We start from the raw sequence: 15777 nt of genomic DNA, 5'->3' as shown, positions 1-15777 counted from the left end.
GGTGTAGACTGTGTAGATAGTGTAGACTGTGGAGTCCTGGCCTGACGTGTTAGCTCTCCTGTGTTGTGCCATCCTTTTGGCCAGCGTCTGTTTGGTTTCCCCGATATACACGTCATGACAATCCTCCTGGTACTTAACAGCCTACACTATATTGCTCTGTTTGTGCTGGGGGACCCAGTCCTTGGGGTGGACCAACTTCTGGCGCGGCGTGTTTTGGGGTTTGAAAGCAACTGAGATGCTGTGTTTGGAAAATGTGCATCTCAACTCTTCTGACACTTCTGCCACATACAAAACCACCACTGGTTTACACTTAGACAGCTTTTGTCCTTCTCCTCTCTTCGATCGGCTGGTGCACTGTTTGGGCGTCTTCCTGGCTTTGACAAACACCCAGTTAGGATAACCACACAACCAGGGCCTGTTTAGTGTGGGATTTCTCCCTTCCCCGGCCGCTGTGTCGGTGGGGACGTTGTCAGTTTGGTGGTACAGCATCCTGATGACTCCTAGTTTGTTCTCCAGTGGATGATGAGGGCAAACCTTAAGCACTGATCAGTATATGTTGGTTTACAGTAAACATCAACAGTCAAATGTCCTCCATCACCAACTGCAATTTCACAGTGTAAGAAGACTAACCTGTCATGTTCCATGTCCTCCCTGGTGAACTTGATGTGGTGTCCACAGAGTTCATGTGGTCGTGAAATGTGCTACATCCTGAGATTTCATTTTAACCAGGTGTCGTCCACAAATCTAAACCAATGGCTAGGTGGTGGCCCTGGATAGGATATCAGAGCCTCTTTTCCACTTCCTCCATATACAAGTTGGCCACTACAGGTGAGACTGGGGAACCCATAGCACACCCATTCCTCTGTCTGTAGTACTGCCCCCTGTATGTGAAGTACGTGGACTGAAGAGGACAGCTTCAGGAGCAGACACACTTGGTCAATATTAAGGGTGCTGTTAGGGTTTGCACCCGACCCCAAGAGCACAAACACAGAAGGCACAATATAGCGGGACCAACAGGCTAATTTATTGAAGAGAAAACTCAGGAAGTCCACTCTCACCAGGAAACGCGAAGTCCACCTTTAAGCCGGGAACCGTGGAGTCGCCCTTTAATCCGGGAACAGTGGAGTCGGCCCTTAATCCAGGCAGGAGGGGGGGGGGTAAACAGGAGGATACCAAAGGAGAACGGAAAATCACAGCAACGCTGGAGTGAAGAAATCCTCTTCGTAAACGGAAAGCAGCGCACAGGGGAAGGGGAGCAACGAGGAAGGTCCACACAGAGAAATCTCCAGGGAAGATCCAGGTAAGTAAACAAACTTCGATGAGCAGGACAAGCACAAGTACTCTCCCAGGGAACGGCACGAACTGGCAACAAGCTGAGAGTGACACAGCCAGATATAGGGAGGTGATTGCCAACAGGTGAGTGGAGGGGTAACGAGGAAACAGGCATCAGGTGGAGTTGGCAGAGCTCCGGGTACGCTTACACTGCAGAGCGGGTGTGGAGCGGGGAGACGTTGAGCCTTGGCCAAGGTTACACTGCAGAGCGGGTGTGGAGCGGCGAGACGTAACAGTACCCCCCCCCCCTCTACGGGAGCCACCTGGCGACTGACCTGGCGCCCCCGGGTGGGCACGGTAGAAGTCGGCGAGGAGAGAGGGATCCATAATGAGCTTCCGCGAAATCCAACTGCGCTCCTCAGGTCCATAACCTGCCCAGTCCGCGAGATACTGGAACCCGCGGCCGCAGCGCCGGACTTTAAGCAGCCGGCGGACCTTCCATTGAGGATGACCATCTACAAATTCCGGAGGCGGAGGCTCAGGAACCGGGGGCATAAGAGGACTGCTGGAGACGGGCTTAACTCGAGAGACGTGGAAGACAGGATGAATGTGCATGGAGGAAGGCAGCTTCAGCCGAACAGCTGCCGGGCTCAGGACTTCAAAAGGACCAATGAAGCGTGGCGAGAGTTTCTTGTCGGTTGTCTGGAGGGGAACGTCCTTCGTGGACAGCCAGACCCTCTGTCCCTTCTTGTACTCCGGCGCAGGGGTACGTCGCCGGTCAGCCCCTCTGCGAGCGCGCTCCCTAGCCTTGAGCAGTGCTGTCCGGATGGTCCTCCAGACACGCTGACAGCGTCGCAAGTGGAGCTGTACGGAGGGAACGGCCACTTCATCCTGCTGTGGGTCGAACAGGGGAGGTTGATACCCCAGGGATGCCTCGAATGGAGAAAGTCCAGATGCAGAGCTGACCAGGGAATTGGTGGCGTACTCTACCCACGGTAGGTAGTCACTCCAGGTGGAGGGCTTGCTGTTACATACACAACGCAACGCTGTCTCCATGCTCTGGTTTGCCCTCTCGGTCTGACCATTTGTTTGGGGGTGGTAGCCCGAAGACAGACTTACTGTGGCTCCGATGCCTTTACAAAATGCACGCCACACTTGTGAGGTGAACTGAGGACCTCTATCGGAGACTACATCTGATGGCAGGCCATGAAGCCGGAAGACATGTTGCATCAAGAGGTCCGCGGTCTCAGCAGCCGAAGGAAGTTTGGGAAGGGCTATCAGATGGACGCCCTTGCTGAAACGGTCTATGACGGTGAGAACCAGTGTTTCCCCGAGAAGGTGGTAGTCCGGAAACGAAATCCAAAGCCACGTGAGACCAGGGGCGGCTAGGAATAGGGAGTGGCTGCAACAGACCAGATGGCGCCTGGTGAGAGGCCTTGCTGCGGGCGCAAACAGTGCAGGCCGCTACAAAGCTCTTGACATCCTCCCGCATAGTTGGCCACCAGAAGCGCCGAGCGATGAACGACTGGGTACGACTAACTCCTGGGTGACAGGAGAAACGACTGCTATGACCCCACTGAAGAACTCGAGACCGAACAGCATCTGGGACGAAGAGGCGACGGGGTGGCACGTTACTCGGAGCGGGTTGAGCACGTTGGGCAGTGCGAACAGCCGACTCAAGACCAAAAGTGACCACACCGACCACTCTAGCCGCAGGGAGGATGGGTTCAGGCTCTTCAAACGCGCCTTGCTTCGGGTGTAGCCGAGACAGGATGTCAGCCTTTACGTTGCGTGTCCCAGGACGGTAAGTCAGAACATAGTTGAAACGACTAAGGAAGCCAGCCCACCGAGCCTGACGACTGTTGAGACGTTTGGCTGCCCTCAGGTGAGTCAAGTTCTTGTGGTCCGTCCAGATGAGAAACGGGTGCTCAGCGCCCTCGAGCCAGTGGCGCCATTCCTCCAAAGCAGCCACTACAGCCAGTAACTCCCGGTTTCCAACGTCATAATTCTGCTCGGCCGGCAGAAAAAGGCGCAAGGATGGAGTTTCTGGTCCTCAGCCGACCGCTGGGAGAGCACCCCCCCTACGCCTGAATCCGAGGCATCAACCTCTACCACGAATTGTCTCTTGGGGTCAGGATGGAGCAGCACTGGGGCCGAGGTGAACCTTGTCTTGAGGACTTGGAAAGCAGAGCTGGCAGCAGGAGACCAGATGAAGGGTTTGGCTGGGGAGGTCAACGCAGTAAGCGGTTCTGCCAGCTGGCTGTAGTTGCGAATGAATCTCCGGTAGAAATTTGCGAACCCTAGAAAACTCTGCAGCTCCTTACGGTTGGTAGGTTCCGGCCAGTCCACCACTGTCTGGACCTTGCGGGGATCTGCTCTGGTCCGTCCCTTCTCTACGATGAATCCCAAGTAATCCACAGAGGGGGAGTGAAACAGGCACTTCTCCGCCTTGACGTAGAGTTGGTTCTGGAGGAGGCGCTCCAGTACCCTGCGAACATGCTGGACGTGTTCCTCAAGAGACTGGGAGAAAATGAGGATGTCGTCCAGGTAAACGACGACAAACACATCCAACATGTCACGGAGTACGTCGTTCATAAACGCCTGAAACACTGCTGGTGCGTTTGTGAGTCCGAACGGCATCACCAAGTACTCATAGTGGCCTCGGGGTGTTTTGAAGGCGGTCTTCCACTCATCGCCTTCCCTGATTCGCACGAGGTGGTAAGCGCTCCTCAGGTCTAGCTTGGTGAAGATGGTCGCCTGCGAGAGAGGCTCAAAAGTCGAACTCATAAGTGGAAGCGGGTACTTGTTCTTAATGGTGATTGCGTTCAGTTGCCGGTAGTCAATACAAGGTCGAAGTCCCCCGTCCTTCTTCACAAAAAAGAACCCTGCAGCAACAGAGGAAGACGAGGGCTTGATGAGACCTGCAGCAAGGGACTCGGTGATGTACTCATCCATGGCCGCCTTCTCAGGGAGTGACAAGTTGTAGAGGCGGCTACTGGGAAGAGTAGCCCCAGGACGGAGATCAATGGCGCAATCATACGGGCGGTGAGGCGGGAGTGACTTAGCACGGGTCTTGCTAAATACCTCACCAAGGTCATGATACACAGGGGGCACGGAGGAGAGATCAGGAGGCAGGGGAGTAGGCGAGCTCAAAGGCGTAGCACTAGGAGCTGCACGAAGGCATTGGGCATGGCAAGTAGAGCCCCATCCAAGGACTGTGCCTGTGGACCAAGAGATGTGGGGTTCATGGTGTCTGAGCCAGGGGCGTCCCAAGATAACTGGATTAAGCGGGGAACGTATGATGTAAAATTGCATTGTCTCTGTGTGGTTACCTGCAACGGTGAGAGTAACGGGGACGGTCCGCTGTGTGATACAGGCTAATCTCCGGTCATCCAAGGCAAACGCATCAATGGGGGTCCCAAGAGACTCAAGGGGAATGTCTGCCTGCGAGGCAAAGTCAAGGTCCATAAAACTATCATCTGCTCCGGAATCAATCAGGGCTCCAAGGGAAAGTCTCTGGCCCGCCCAGACTAAAGCAATAGGAACAAGATGGCCGCGAGATTCGGACCCACGGGAGAAGGAAAGGCGGCTTACTAGGATCTCCCTTGGTCCTGGTAAGCCTAATCTTTTGGCCGTGAGGGACAGTCGCGGAGTCGGTGCCCCTTAAGACCACAGTACAGGCAAAGACCTGCCTTGAATCGGCTCTCCCGTTCAGCAGGAGTAAGTCTAGCACGTCCTACCTCCATCCGCTCTTCTACATCCCCAGGTGGCGTTGTCGCGAAAGAGTCAGAGGAGGGATTGGCCGGGGAAACGGGAACAGCGGTTCGGTCTGACGCAGAGGTAGTTCTGGGATTGAAGGAAGTTCCACGCAAGGCCTTCTCACGCTTTCTCTCCCGGATACGTCCATCAATGCGGATAGCGAGAGCAATGAGGTCATCCAGAGATGAGGGTTCTTCTCGGGTAGCAAGTTGATCCTTCACCGCCTCGCTCAATCCTCTACGAAAAGTGGCACGCAGGGCCTGGTCATTCCATCCGCTCTCAGCGGCAGCCAGGCGGAAGTCGACGGAGTAATCTGTGACGCAGGCGCCGCCCTGCTGGATGTTATTCAGTCGTGAGTCAGAATCCCGACCGCTTACCGGATGGTGGAAAACCTTACGTAGCTCTGCGACAAAGTCTCTATAAGAGTTACAGTAGCTGGCCCCCATGGACCAAGAAGACGTAGCCCACTGCGCTGCTCGACCACTGAGCAGGTTGGTCACGTAAGCGATCTTAACAGCATCACTGGAGAACACGGTGGGCTGGTGTGTGAAAACAAGCTCACACTGCATAATGAAGGTAGAGCAAGTTTCAAAGTTACCGTCAAATGGGCGTGGACTGGTAATGATGGTTCCACGGGGTAAATAAACAGGAACCGGAGGATCTACTGGAGCGGCGGCCACAGGGGGCGCACTTGCTGGCGGTACAGGCTGGTTCAGCTGCTGGTTGGCAAGAGCTGCTGAAATGGTCTGCAGTTGTTGCATGATCTCTGCCTGCTGACTCGCCATCGCCGCCTGCTGGACAGCTAAAGCTTCCACAGAAGCTTGCAGGGGTTGAACTTGAGACTGGAGACCCTGCACAGCAACCGAAGCCTCTTGTAATTGCTGGGAATGGGCGTTGGTAATCTGAATTTGTTTTACTAGGGCTGCTTGCACCGGATTGGCTGTGGGTGTGCCGTCTGTGCTGGCTGGGGTCGTCATGGCCAGTTCGTACGGTTAGGGTTTGCACCCGACCCCAAGAGCACAAACACAGTAGGCACAATATAGCGGGACCAACAGGCTAATTTATTGAAGAGAAAACTCAGGAAGTCCACTCTCACCAGGAAACGCGAAGTCCACCTTTAAGCCGGGAACCGTGGAGTCGCCCTTTAATCCGGGAACAGTGGAGTCGGCCCTTAATCCAGGCAGGAGGGGGGGGGGGTAAACAGGAGGATACCAAAGGAGAACGGAAAATCACAGCAACGCTGGAGTGAAGAAATCCTCTTCGTAAACGGAAAGCAGCGCACAGGGGAAGGGGAGCAACGAGGAAGGTCCACACAGAGAAATCTCCAGGGAAGATCCAGGTAAGTAAACAAACTTCGATGAGCAGGACAAGCACAAGTACTCTCCCAGGGAACGGCACGAACTGGCAACAAGCTGAGAGTGACACAGCCAGATATAGGGAGGTGATTGCCAACAGGTGAGTGGAGGGGTAACGAGGAAACAGGCATCAGGTGGAGTTGGCAGAGCTCCGGGTACGCTTACACTGCAGAGCGGGTGTGGAGCGGGGAGACGTTGAGCCTTGGCCAAGGTTACACTGCAGAGCGGGTGTGGAGCGGCGAGACGTAACAGGTGCTTCTATTGCTAATAATAATAATGGTAATACTATTTAATGGTTTTATTTAAAGGTGCCTTTCATGACACTCAAGGTCACCTTACATCAAATACAATAAAACAAAGCACCACAAAAACATTTGTGCAGTCAACAATAAAACACAATAAGCAAGGAGTGTAAAACATAAGTTTGATCAGAGGTGTAAAAACCCAGTCCAGAAAGTAAAAACCCTAACTGTGTCTTTACTCCACCCATGTACTAAACCATCAGATTGCACTGACTAGTTTCCCAAATCAGCTGGTTTAACACATGGATGGAGTAAAGACACAGTTAGGGTTTTTACTTTCTGGACCAGGTTTTTACACCTCTGCTGTTAATGCTGTTATAGTAGTGAGTATGCTAGTTTAAAAAGGTGGGCTTTAAGAGCAGTTTTGAATTCTGTAATGGAGTCCAGTAAGTGGATGTGATGGGGAATGGTTTTCCAGAGTTTGGGTGCAGCATAGAAGAAAGCCCTGGCACCCATTGTGTTGAGGTTGATGGCTGGTAGTGCCAATAGACCTGCTGGTGAAGACCGCAGGTAGCGAGATGGAGCGTAAGTCTGAAGGAGGTGTGTGAGATAAGCAGGGAATAGATTATGAAGAGCTTTGAATGTTGATAATACAATTTTAAATTAATCCGCTGTGACACAGGAAGCCAGTGTAATTGAATCAGCAGGGGAGAGACATGGTCAGCAGACTGAATGTGTAATTAGCCATGCTGCAGAATTCTGAACGAGTTGAAGTTGGTGAATAAGTTTGTTGGGGATCCCTGCCAGGATCGCATTGCAGTAGTCAATGCATGATGTGACCAAAGCATTGACCAATACTTGTGTCGAGTGTTGTGTTAAAGCAGGGCATAGGACTCCCTCGACGCTAACATCAGCTGTAGAACCTACTAAGCCACTGGGGAGCTGACCCTCAGTGGAATCAATCTGTTGACCTTTTATTTTCCTGTGCTTCCTGCACTTTGGGACCGTCATCTGTTATTGTGGTTCCTGTATGTCCCCCTACTGGAACCCGGTCCAGTAGGTAGACCTAACTTGGCCTTCCATTCTTCCTGCTTGGCTTTAAGTTCTCTGTACTTTTGGTCGATAGCAGCTTTATTGATGGGGTTTTCACAGGCCTTGGCTATGTGGGCATCTTCACCACACCTAAAGCAAAACCAAGCCCTAGGCTGAGGTTTGGGGGTAACCTAGGGTCTCACCCAGGGAAATGAGCTTCAGTTCTGGGTTTAGGTGGACCTTTCATTGTTTCAGCTGCCCTGATTTAACACTTTCTCTCTTTAATGGGTTTCTTGTTAAATGCATCTGTAGCTCAGCTACCTGCTTCCTCAGATTCTCAGTTTCAGATGTATGCCTGCAATACACCTATATTGGGATCACTATACGGAGAGATGTTAGACAGAGTGCATGGTTGCAGTGGGCTTCAATTTTGAGGTTCCAAAATGGCAAGGCATTCTATCCAGTTTGGTAGCCCTTCTGTCTTCATCCATTCATAGCTGTTGCAACAGCCCTGCAAAATCAGGTGGTTTGTCAGTTTTGAGTTCCAGCTGTAGGACAAGCGAGTTATCCCAGCAGCCACACTTGAACTGCTTTAATAGATGACGATTTGCATCAGTGTTTCACTACATCTCTCTTCACAGCAGTGTTCAGTAGAACCTGTAGCCTCTGTAAGTAATCAGGTGCCCTCTGCACATTAATTGAGCTACCATTTTGAGACATCAAGTTTACATGAAGGCACCATATATCAGCTTCACTGGGAGGTTTGGACACTACCTGAGAATGAGCGTAACCATCTGGACTGGTTCTGAGATGTACCGGTGTAGTTTTTAATTACATGTTCTACCAAAATGCATTGCACTTCAGGTGGGTTTGTCAAGTCATCATTCAATGTCATTTTAACTAAAGACATTATCCTTTTTTTTTGTTTTTTTGGATTTTTCCCCTTTTTCTCCCCAGTTGTATATGGCCAATTACCCCACTCTTCCAAGCCGTCCCAGTCGCTGCTCCATCCCCTTTGACGATCCGGGGAGGGCTGCTGACTACCACATGCCTCCTCTGATACATGTGGAGTTGCCAGCCACTGCTTTTCACCTGACAGTGAGGAGTTTCACCAGGGGGATGTAGTGCGTGGGAGGATCACACTATTCCCTCCAGTTCCCCCTCCCCCCTGAATAGGCCCCCCGACCGACCAGAGGATGTGGTAGTGGAGCAACCAGGACACATACCCACATCCGGCTTCCCACCCTCAGACATGGTCAATTGTGTCTGTAAGGACGCCCGACCAAGCCGGAGATAACATGGGGATTCGAACCCGTGATCCCCGTGTTGATAGGCCACAGAATAGACCGCCACGTTACCCGGACTCCCCAAGACGTTTTCTTTTTGACTGAAATGTGGGTCTTTTTCCTACTGGACTGCTTAGATAGCGGAAGTGGGAGGGGCTCCCGTACATCAGATTTCTTACTAGTTTTGCGTGTCAGAGGTGTGGTACTACAGGTAGAGTGAATATCATTGTCACAGTCACTATTCTGACTTAGATTCTACAATGACCATAGCGTAACCCTGCTTTTCTGTGCTTTGCACCCTCACTATTCTTTTGACAACCCCATATGACTCAAGGGTAGCAATGAGGTCATTATTCACATCAGTACTGGCAATACCAGACACACAAACAGACCTTTTGGCATCAATACCATACCGCTGTCGATCATCCCTTTTCTTGTTTGAAATCTGGGTCAGTGTAATAAAAATACTTCGTGTAGTATTTAGAGTACATGATCTAATCAAATGTCTCACTGGAGATCCAATATGGATTTGCACAACAAAAAGTCTGTGGCATCAACAGAAGATTGCTTTGTTATCCGTCTGTTTTACTGAACTATAAACTGAAATCCATCCATCCATCCATCATCCAAGCTGCTTATCCCAATTGGGGTCCCGGGATGCTGGAGCCTATCCCAGCAGTCATTGGGCGGCAGGCAGGGAGACATCCTGGACAGGCCGCCAGTCTATCCCAGGGCCGACAGATTCACACCTAGGGACAATTTAGTACGGCTGATCCACCTGACCTACATGTCTTTGGAATGCGGGAGGAAACCGGAGCACCTGGAGGAAACCCACGCAGACACAGGGAGAACAAGCAAACTCCACACAGAGGACAACTCAGGATGACCCCCAAGGTTGGACTACCCCGGGGTTCAAACCCAGGACCTTCTTGATGTGAGGCGACTGCGCTAACCACTGCACCACCGTCCTGCCCATAAACTAAAATAAAGTTCCTAAACAAAATGTTTATAATAGTTCGGATAAACAATGAATGCTTCATGGTGATGGCTGTTATAGTCTGTTCCATTTTGCATGGGTTCTTGACTTCTGACGATGTAAGAAAAAGGCTTATCCTAAAACAGTTGTAAGAGCGCCCCTCATCTTTTTTTATATGAGATTTTATGGCGGTTGGCATTCATAAATATTGCATTACCGCAACCTACTGAAATGTAAGAACTTCACAGTACTAATTATTTACGTTGTACACCCAAATTGATCCCATTCACGACATATCCGTTCTGTAACCCAGACCCAGTCTGACTTGACGCAAATCCATCATGCAGTGTAAAATCTAAATCTTCTCCAGATGTGTCAAAAACATTCAAATATCTCCTGGCAGCGTCCAACACCATCTTGATTCTTTACGACTTCCATTTTATTTCAGCAGCTCAATTTATGAACATGGCAATGAATGCCAAAAATATGTTCTTGTCCATGCAGATAGTCTGGTCAGCTCCTTTTTTCTGCACCAGTTTTTTTTGCACTTCCACAATTCCATCATTTTTCTCCGGTCTCGTTGTAGCTTCAACATATGACAATCCTTTTTCTGTTCTCATCTTATTCACTTTCTTCCCCTTTGCTGGCCCGATATCAGGATCTCTCTTGCAGTGCAGGCACTGTGCTTGCCCTTTGTCCTCGTCTGCATCTAAGTTTGTCTTCGTTTGATGGCTTGGAGAGCTGGCGCTGGATCGATCGACTGGGGGAGCCTGGACTGCTGTGCCCTGTGGGTCCAGGGACCATGGCCCTGCCTGGGGCTGTGCCCGAGGAGGAAACACCGAGGATGGTCTGTCATGACGCGGAAGCGGGGCAGGCTAAGCTAACTGCTAGCCCATGCAGACCGGCAGTTCCGACAGTCATCCTGGCTGGCGTACGTTCTCCTGGACTGTGTGGTGTGCTCGTTTGGATATACAGTGCTGCTTGAAAGTTTGTGAACCCTCCAGACATGGTCACTGTTTTTGTAAAAAACATTAAAATAAGCTTATTACACATACATCCAAATCCCAATTTGTAAAGCACACCTTCCAAATAGTGGACACACACACAAAAAGAGATATATTTTCATTATTTAATTCAACAAAGGTAGTTTATTTCACAAAAACTGAAAATTTAACATGTGCAAAAGTATGTGAACCCTTGTATTAGTAGCTTGTGGCTCCTCCTTTTGCAGCCATTACTACCAAACGTCTTCTGTAACCACTAACCAGTCTCTCGTATCTGCTTATGGGGCTTTTTGCCCACTCCTCCTTGCAGAACTCAGCCAGTTGAGAGAGGTTGGAGGGACATCTGGTATGTACCAACTTCTTCAGGTCTCGCCACAACATTTCAATTGGATTAAGATCCGGACTTTGACTGGGCCTATCCAGAGTACGAATCCTCTTTCTCTGAAGCCATTCCTTTGTAGTTTTGCTGGAATGCTTTGGGTAGTTGTCTTGTTGCATAATCCATATTCGTCCCAGCTTCAACTCCCTGACTGATGGCAGGAGATTCTGGTCAAGAATTTGTTGATATGCCGGAGAATTCATGGTTCCTTGGATAATATGGAGTCGTCCAGGTCCAGAAGCAGAAAAGCAGCCCCAGACCTTCAAATTTCCACCACCATGCTTCACTGTTGGGAGGAGGTTCTTTTCTTCATATGCAGTGTTGGCTTTTCTCCAAACATGTTGGTTTTGATTGTGACCAAATAATTCTATTTTGGACTCGTCTGTCCAGAGAATGGACTTCCAGAAGGTCTCTGGTTTGTCCAAGTGCTCTCTGGCAAAGTTGAAATGGGCAGCTTTGTTCTTTTTTGAGAGCAGAGGCTTCCTTCTAGCAACCCTCCCATGAATGTCATGGCTATTCAATTTTCGTCTGATTGTAGACACATGCACATTTGTCCCAGATGCTACCAGAGAGGTCTGCAACTCTCTAGAGGTGATGTGTGGGTTGGCCTTTACCTGATTTATTATTTTTCTGGTGCTTCTGGGTGATAGTTTTGATGGGCGTCCACTTCTAGGCAGAGGTGCTGTCATGTTGAAGGCCCTCCATTTGTAAATTATTTGTCTTACAGTGGATGGATGGAGCTGGAATCTTTTGGAGATGGTCTTATATCCCTCCCCAGACTGATGGGCTATCACTACCCTCTTCTTCATGTCCTCGGATATCTCCTTTGCTCTCGGCATTGTTGATTTGTATGGGACCACAGTGGTTTGGTTGGTTTCCTCTCTCTTTTAATTAGTTCAGGCCAAACCCTTTCCCAAGGATGTCTCATTTCATTGGTCTGCTTAAATGATTAATTAAGCACCCAAATGTATTTCACCCGAGTCTGTTACCTGCTTGACTTAACCAATGCAGCTGGGGGTTCACTTACTTTTGCACATACACTAAGTCCATGTTCCATGTAGTTTTTGGGCTACTTAAACAAGTCCCACTAAACAAGTACATGCAACCGATAAACATATATCTGACATTTCATACATAAAAACTGGTGATGATACAATAAGAAAATCGTGGTAAAACAACAGAAAAATCTAAACTGCTCAAGGGGTTCACATACTTTCAAGCAGCACTGTATGTGTTCTTGTAGTTCTTGTCGTTTTTGGATGTACTATGTTTTTGTGCTTGTGTTGCACTGGGGGAAACTAAGTTTCGTTTCATTTCATGTGCGCAAGTGTATGAAATGAAATGACCAAAGTGTTTCTGATTTTTCTGTTTCTGATTTCTTTCTCAGCTTTACACTCCTCCACATTGCAGTTGTCCTGCCCACATCTCCCACATCTTCTGACTCCGTTACACACTGCAGCAACATATTCTTGACAGCAAAAACACCTGAGGAGCTCTCTTATATGGCCTCACCCTGTAACTCAATCAGGGTACACTTTTCTGGCATCTTTGCATCAAAAGTCAAACCAACAAACTTACTGCCCTCTTTCTCCCTTTCTTGGTGTCTTGTCATTGTTCTTGCCTCACACACACCTGCAACATCCCGAAATGGCTCAGCCTATACTGACAGTGGCACGCCACGTATCACTCCCTTCATCCTTGCTTTTGATCCGAGTGGGAAGCAAGTCACACAGCAGTACTCTTAAAATACATCAATGTTAAGGGCTCTATCTCTGAAGCGTTGAGGTACAATCAATGATAACCACCCCACTTCTGCTTATCCTGATCGATCATATATCTGCAAGTTTTCCCCCTACAAACTTTCCCAACTGCATTCAGGTCCCTGAAAATCCTGTCTTCTCTTGTCACAGCTATCATCCCAACAAGATGTGTCTCCTCTGTTCTCAATGACTGACTGGAATCGCACGAGAAATTTTAATTCTTTTTCCTTTTGTTTTTATTTTCAAACCCTCACATAACTTCGTTTTCATTTTCAATTTCACGCGCCAACTTAGACGCCATTTTTGTTATGCCAGAACGTCCCCTCTGGTGAATCTTCAGTATCGCAACTGTAAGTTTACTAGTTGCAGGTGCAACTAATGTGGGTTACAAACGCAAAGGGTGTAGTCTGTCACAGGGACTTTTGCTGTGCTGATGCTCTAAAAGCCAATTTAACTTTAGTGTGTATTTTCTCTGGGAAAGTGACTTGCACAGATTTGTGTTAAGCTGTGCCCTAAACATGCAGATACTCAGGCAAATGCAGTCTCACACACACACACACACACACACACACACACATCCTATTCCAAATGTCAGCCAATGTTGTGTTACCCGACTCCTCTGAGCTGTCCTGGTCACTGCTCCACCTCCTCTGCCATTCTGGGGAGGGCTGCAGACTACCACATGCCTCCTCTGATACATGTGGAGTTGCCAGCCGCTTCTTTTCACCTGACAGTGAGGAGTTTCACTAGGGGGACGTAGCGCGAGGGAGGACCATTCTATCCCCCCCCCCGACCAGGTGCCCTGACCAATCAGAGGAGGCACTAGTGCAGCGACCAGAACTCATACCCACATCCGGCTTCCCACCCGCAGACACGGCCAGTTGTGTCTGTAGGGACGCCCGACCAAGCCGGAGGTAACGCGGAGATTCGAACCAGCGATCTCCGTGTTGGTAGGCAACAGAATAGACCGCCATGCCACCTGGACACCCCGTAGTGTATATTTTTTAACATCCATCCATTATCTGAACTGCTTATCCTGCTCTCAGGGTCGCAGGGATGCTGGAGCCTATTCCAGCAGTCACTGGGCGGCAGGCGGGGAGACACCCTGGACAGGCCGCCAGGCCATCATGTATGATGCTAAGAGACCTAAACTGAACAGCCATCAGACTTACAGTATATACAATATACCTACATTAAAAACAGTATTAACTGTATCAAAACTGCTCTGATACTATTGACATGACTTAATATGCTTATTTTCATGCTCAAAATCAAACTCAAAATCGAGACTGATTTTGAGTTTTGACCAGATGAGTTTTGAATTGCTAATCTTGCTGTTGTGCATATCAAGTATTGCGCAATAGTTTCTCTCATGCTTCCTCCTTTTTTGCAAACATAATATCAGTGGAATTTATGGTAACTGCTCTATACGTTCCAGTAGATTTTAGCCTCTAATTGCATATTTCACTGCCTGTTTGTAGGCTTCTCTATCGAGGGTCCGTCCCAGGCAAAGATCGAGTGTGACGACAAGGGGGACGGGTCATGTGATGTGCGGTACTGGCCTACGGAGCCCGGCGACTACGCTGTGCATGTCATCTGCGACGATGAGGACATCAAGGACAGCCCCTTCATGGCCCACATCCTCCCTGCAGCCAACGACGTCTTCCCAGAGAAGGTCCGAGTCCTCTGAATTTACAACTCGGCCCGACTCTCCTGCTCAGCTTAAGGGTTTGGAAGTCATTCCAGTTTCGTATGCATTTTAAAAACAGAATTTCTGAATGTGTCCAATATTCCCCTCTTCCTAGGTGAAATGTTATGGCCCCGGTCTGGAACCCACTGGCTGCATTGTCAACAAACCTGCAGATTTCACTATTGATACTCAAGGTGTTGGCAGAGGGGAGCTGAAACTCTACGCTCAGGTGTGGATTAAAAATTTACTCCATTATAGGTTTAGAGTTATTCTTACAAATAGAGAGATTTCCCTTCTCTCTGTGATGAAGGCTTTTCAGTTTCAGCTAAATCAGTAACTGTGTTAATGTTTTAACAGGATGCAGAGGGCTTCCCTATTGACATCCAGATCACAGATAATGGAGACAGCACATACTTGTGTGTGTACATTCCCAGCAAGCCCATCAAACACACCATCATCATCACCTGGGGCGAGGTCAACGTCCCCAACAGCCCCTTCAGGGTAAAGCACCAATACAACTTTCACATCACATTTAAAGTTTCAAGCCATTGTTGAGGTCTGTGTAGATAAGATCACACGAAACTCAAATAACCTACTTTAGATAATGAATTGCTGCAGCAGTTGCAGCATAAAAAGACAAATGCATAAAAGTTACCAAGGGTACATAAAACAAAGTAGCACTACATTAACAGAAGATTAGATTAACAAAAAAGTATGAGCGTGAGATAACAACGTAGGTGCATGTGGTCCAAATGCGGCAGCATAATCAGCAAACATCATACACTGGAAAATAAGGAAGTCATATAGATGACAAAGATCATACAGACGTACATAAATGACATATGTTACATGCAAATAGTAGAAACAACACCCAGCCAACATTGAGGAAGACTGTACAAGTACAAAGAGACAGCCATGAAGCATATATGAGATAATATATCACAGTAACGGTGGCACAGTGGTTAGTACAGTCCCCTCACAGTAAGAAGGTCCTGGTTTTGAGCCCCGGGGTAGTCCAACCT

At 49.0% G+C, this 15777-nt stretch overlaps 1 protein-coding gene across 1 annotated transcript in view; it reads left to right on the top strand.

Annotated features, from left to right (window-relative positions):
* Positions 1-15777, top strand: part of flncb (filamin C, gamma b (actin binding protein 280)) — a 164772-nt gene that overhangs the window by 84225 nt on the left and 64770 nt on the right. Inside the window, exons 13-15 of the mRNA XM_056277281.1 lie at positions 14547-14740; positions 14871-14984; positions 15113-15256. Of these exons, the coding sequence (XP_056133256.1) occupies positions 14547-14740; positions 14871-14984; positions 15113-15256 (452 nt within the window). The remainder of the gene's footprint in view (positions 1-14546; positions 14741-14870; positions 14985-15112; positions 15257-15777) is intronic.

Source organism: Lampris incognitus, chromosome 3 (genome assembly GCF_029633865.1).
Source record: "Lampris incognitus isolate fLamInc1 chromosome 3, fLamInc1.hap2, whole genome shotgun sequence".
In the NCBI taxonomy this organism is placed as follows: domain Eukaryota; kingdom Metazoa; phylum Chordata; class Actinopteri; order Lampriformes; family Lampridae; genus Lampris; species Lampris incognitus.
This window is presented reverse-complemented; position numbering and strand designations above follow the sequence as displayed.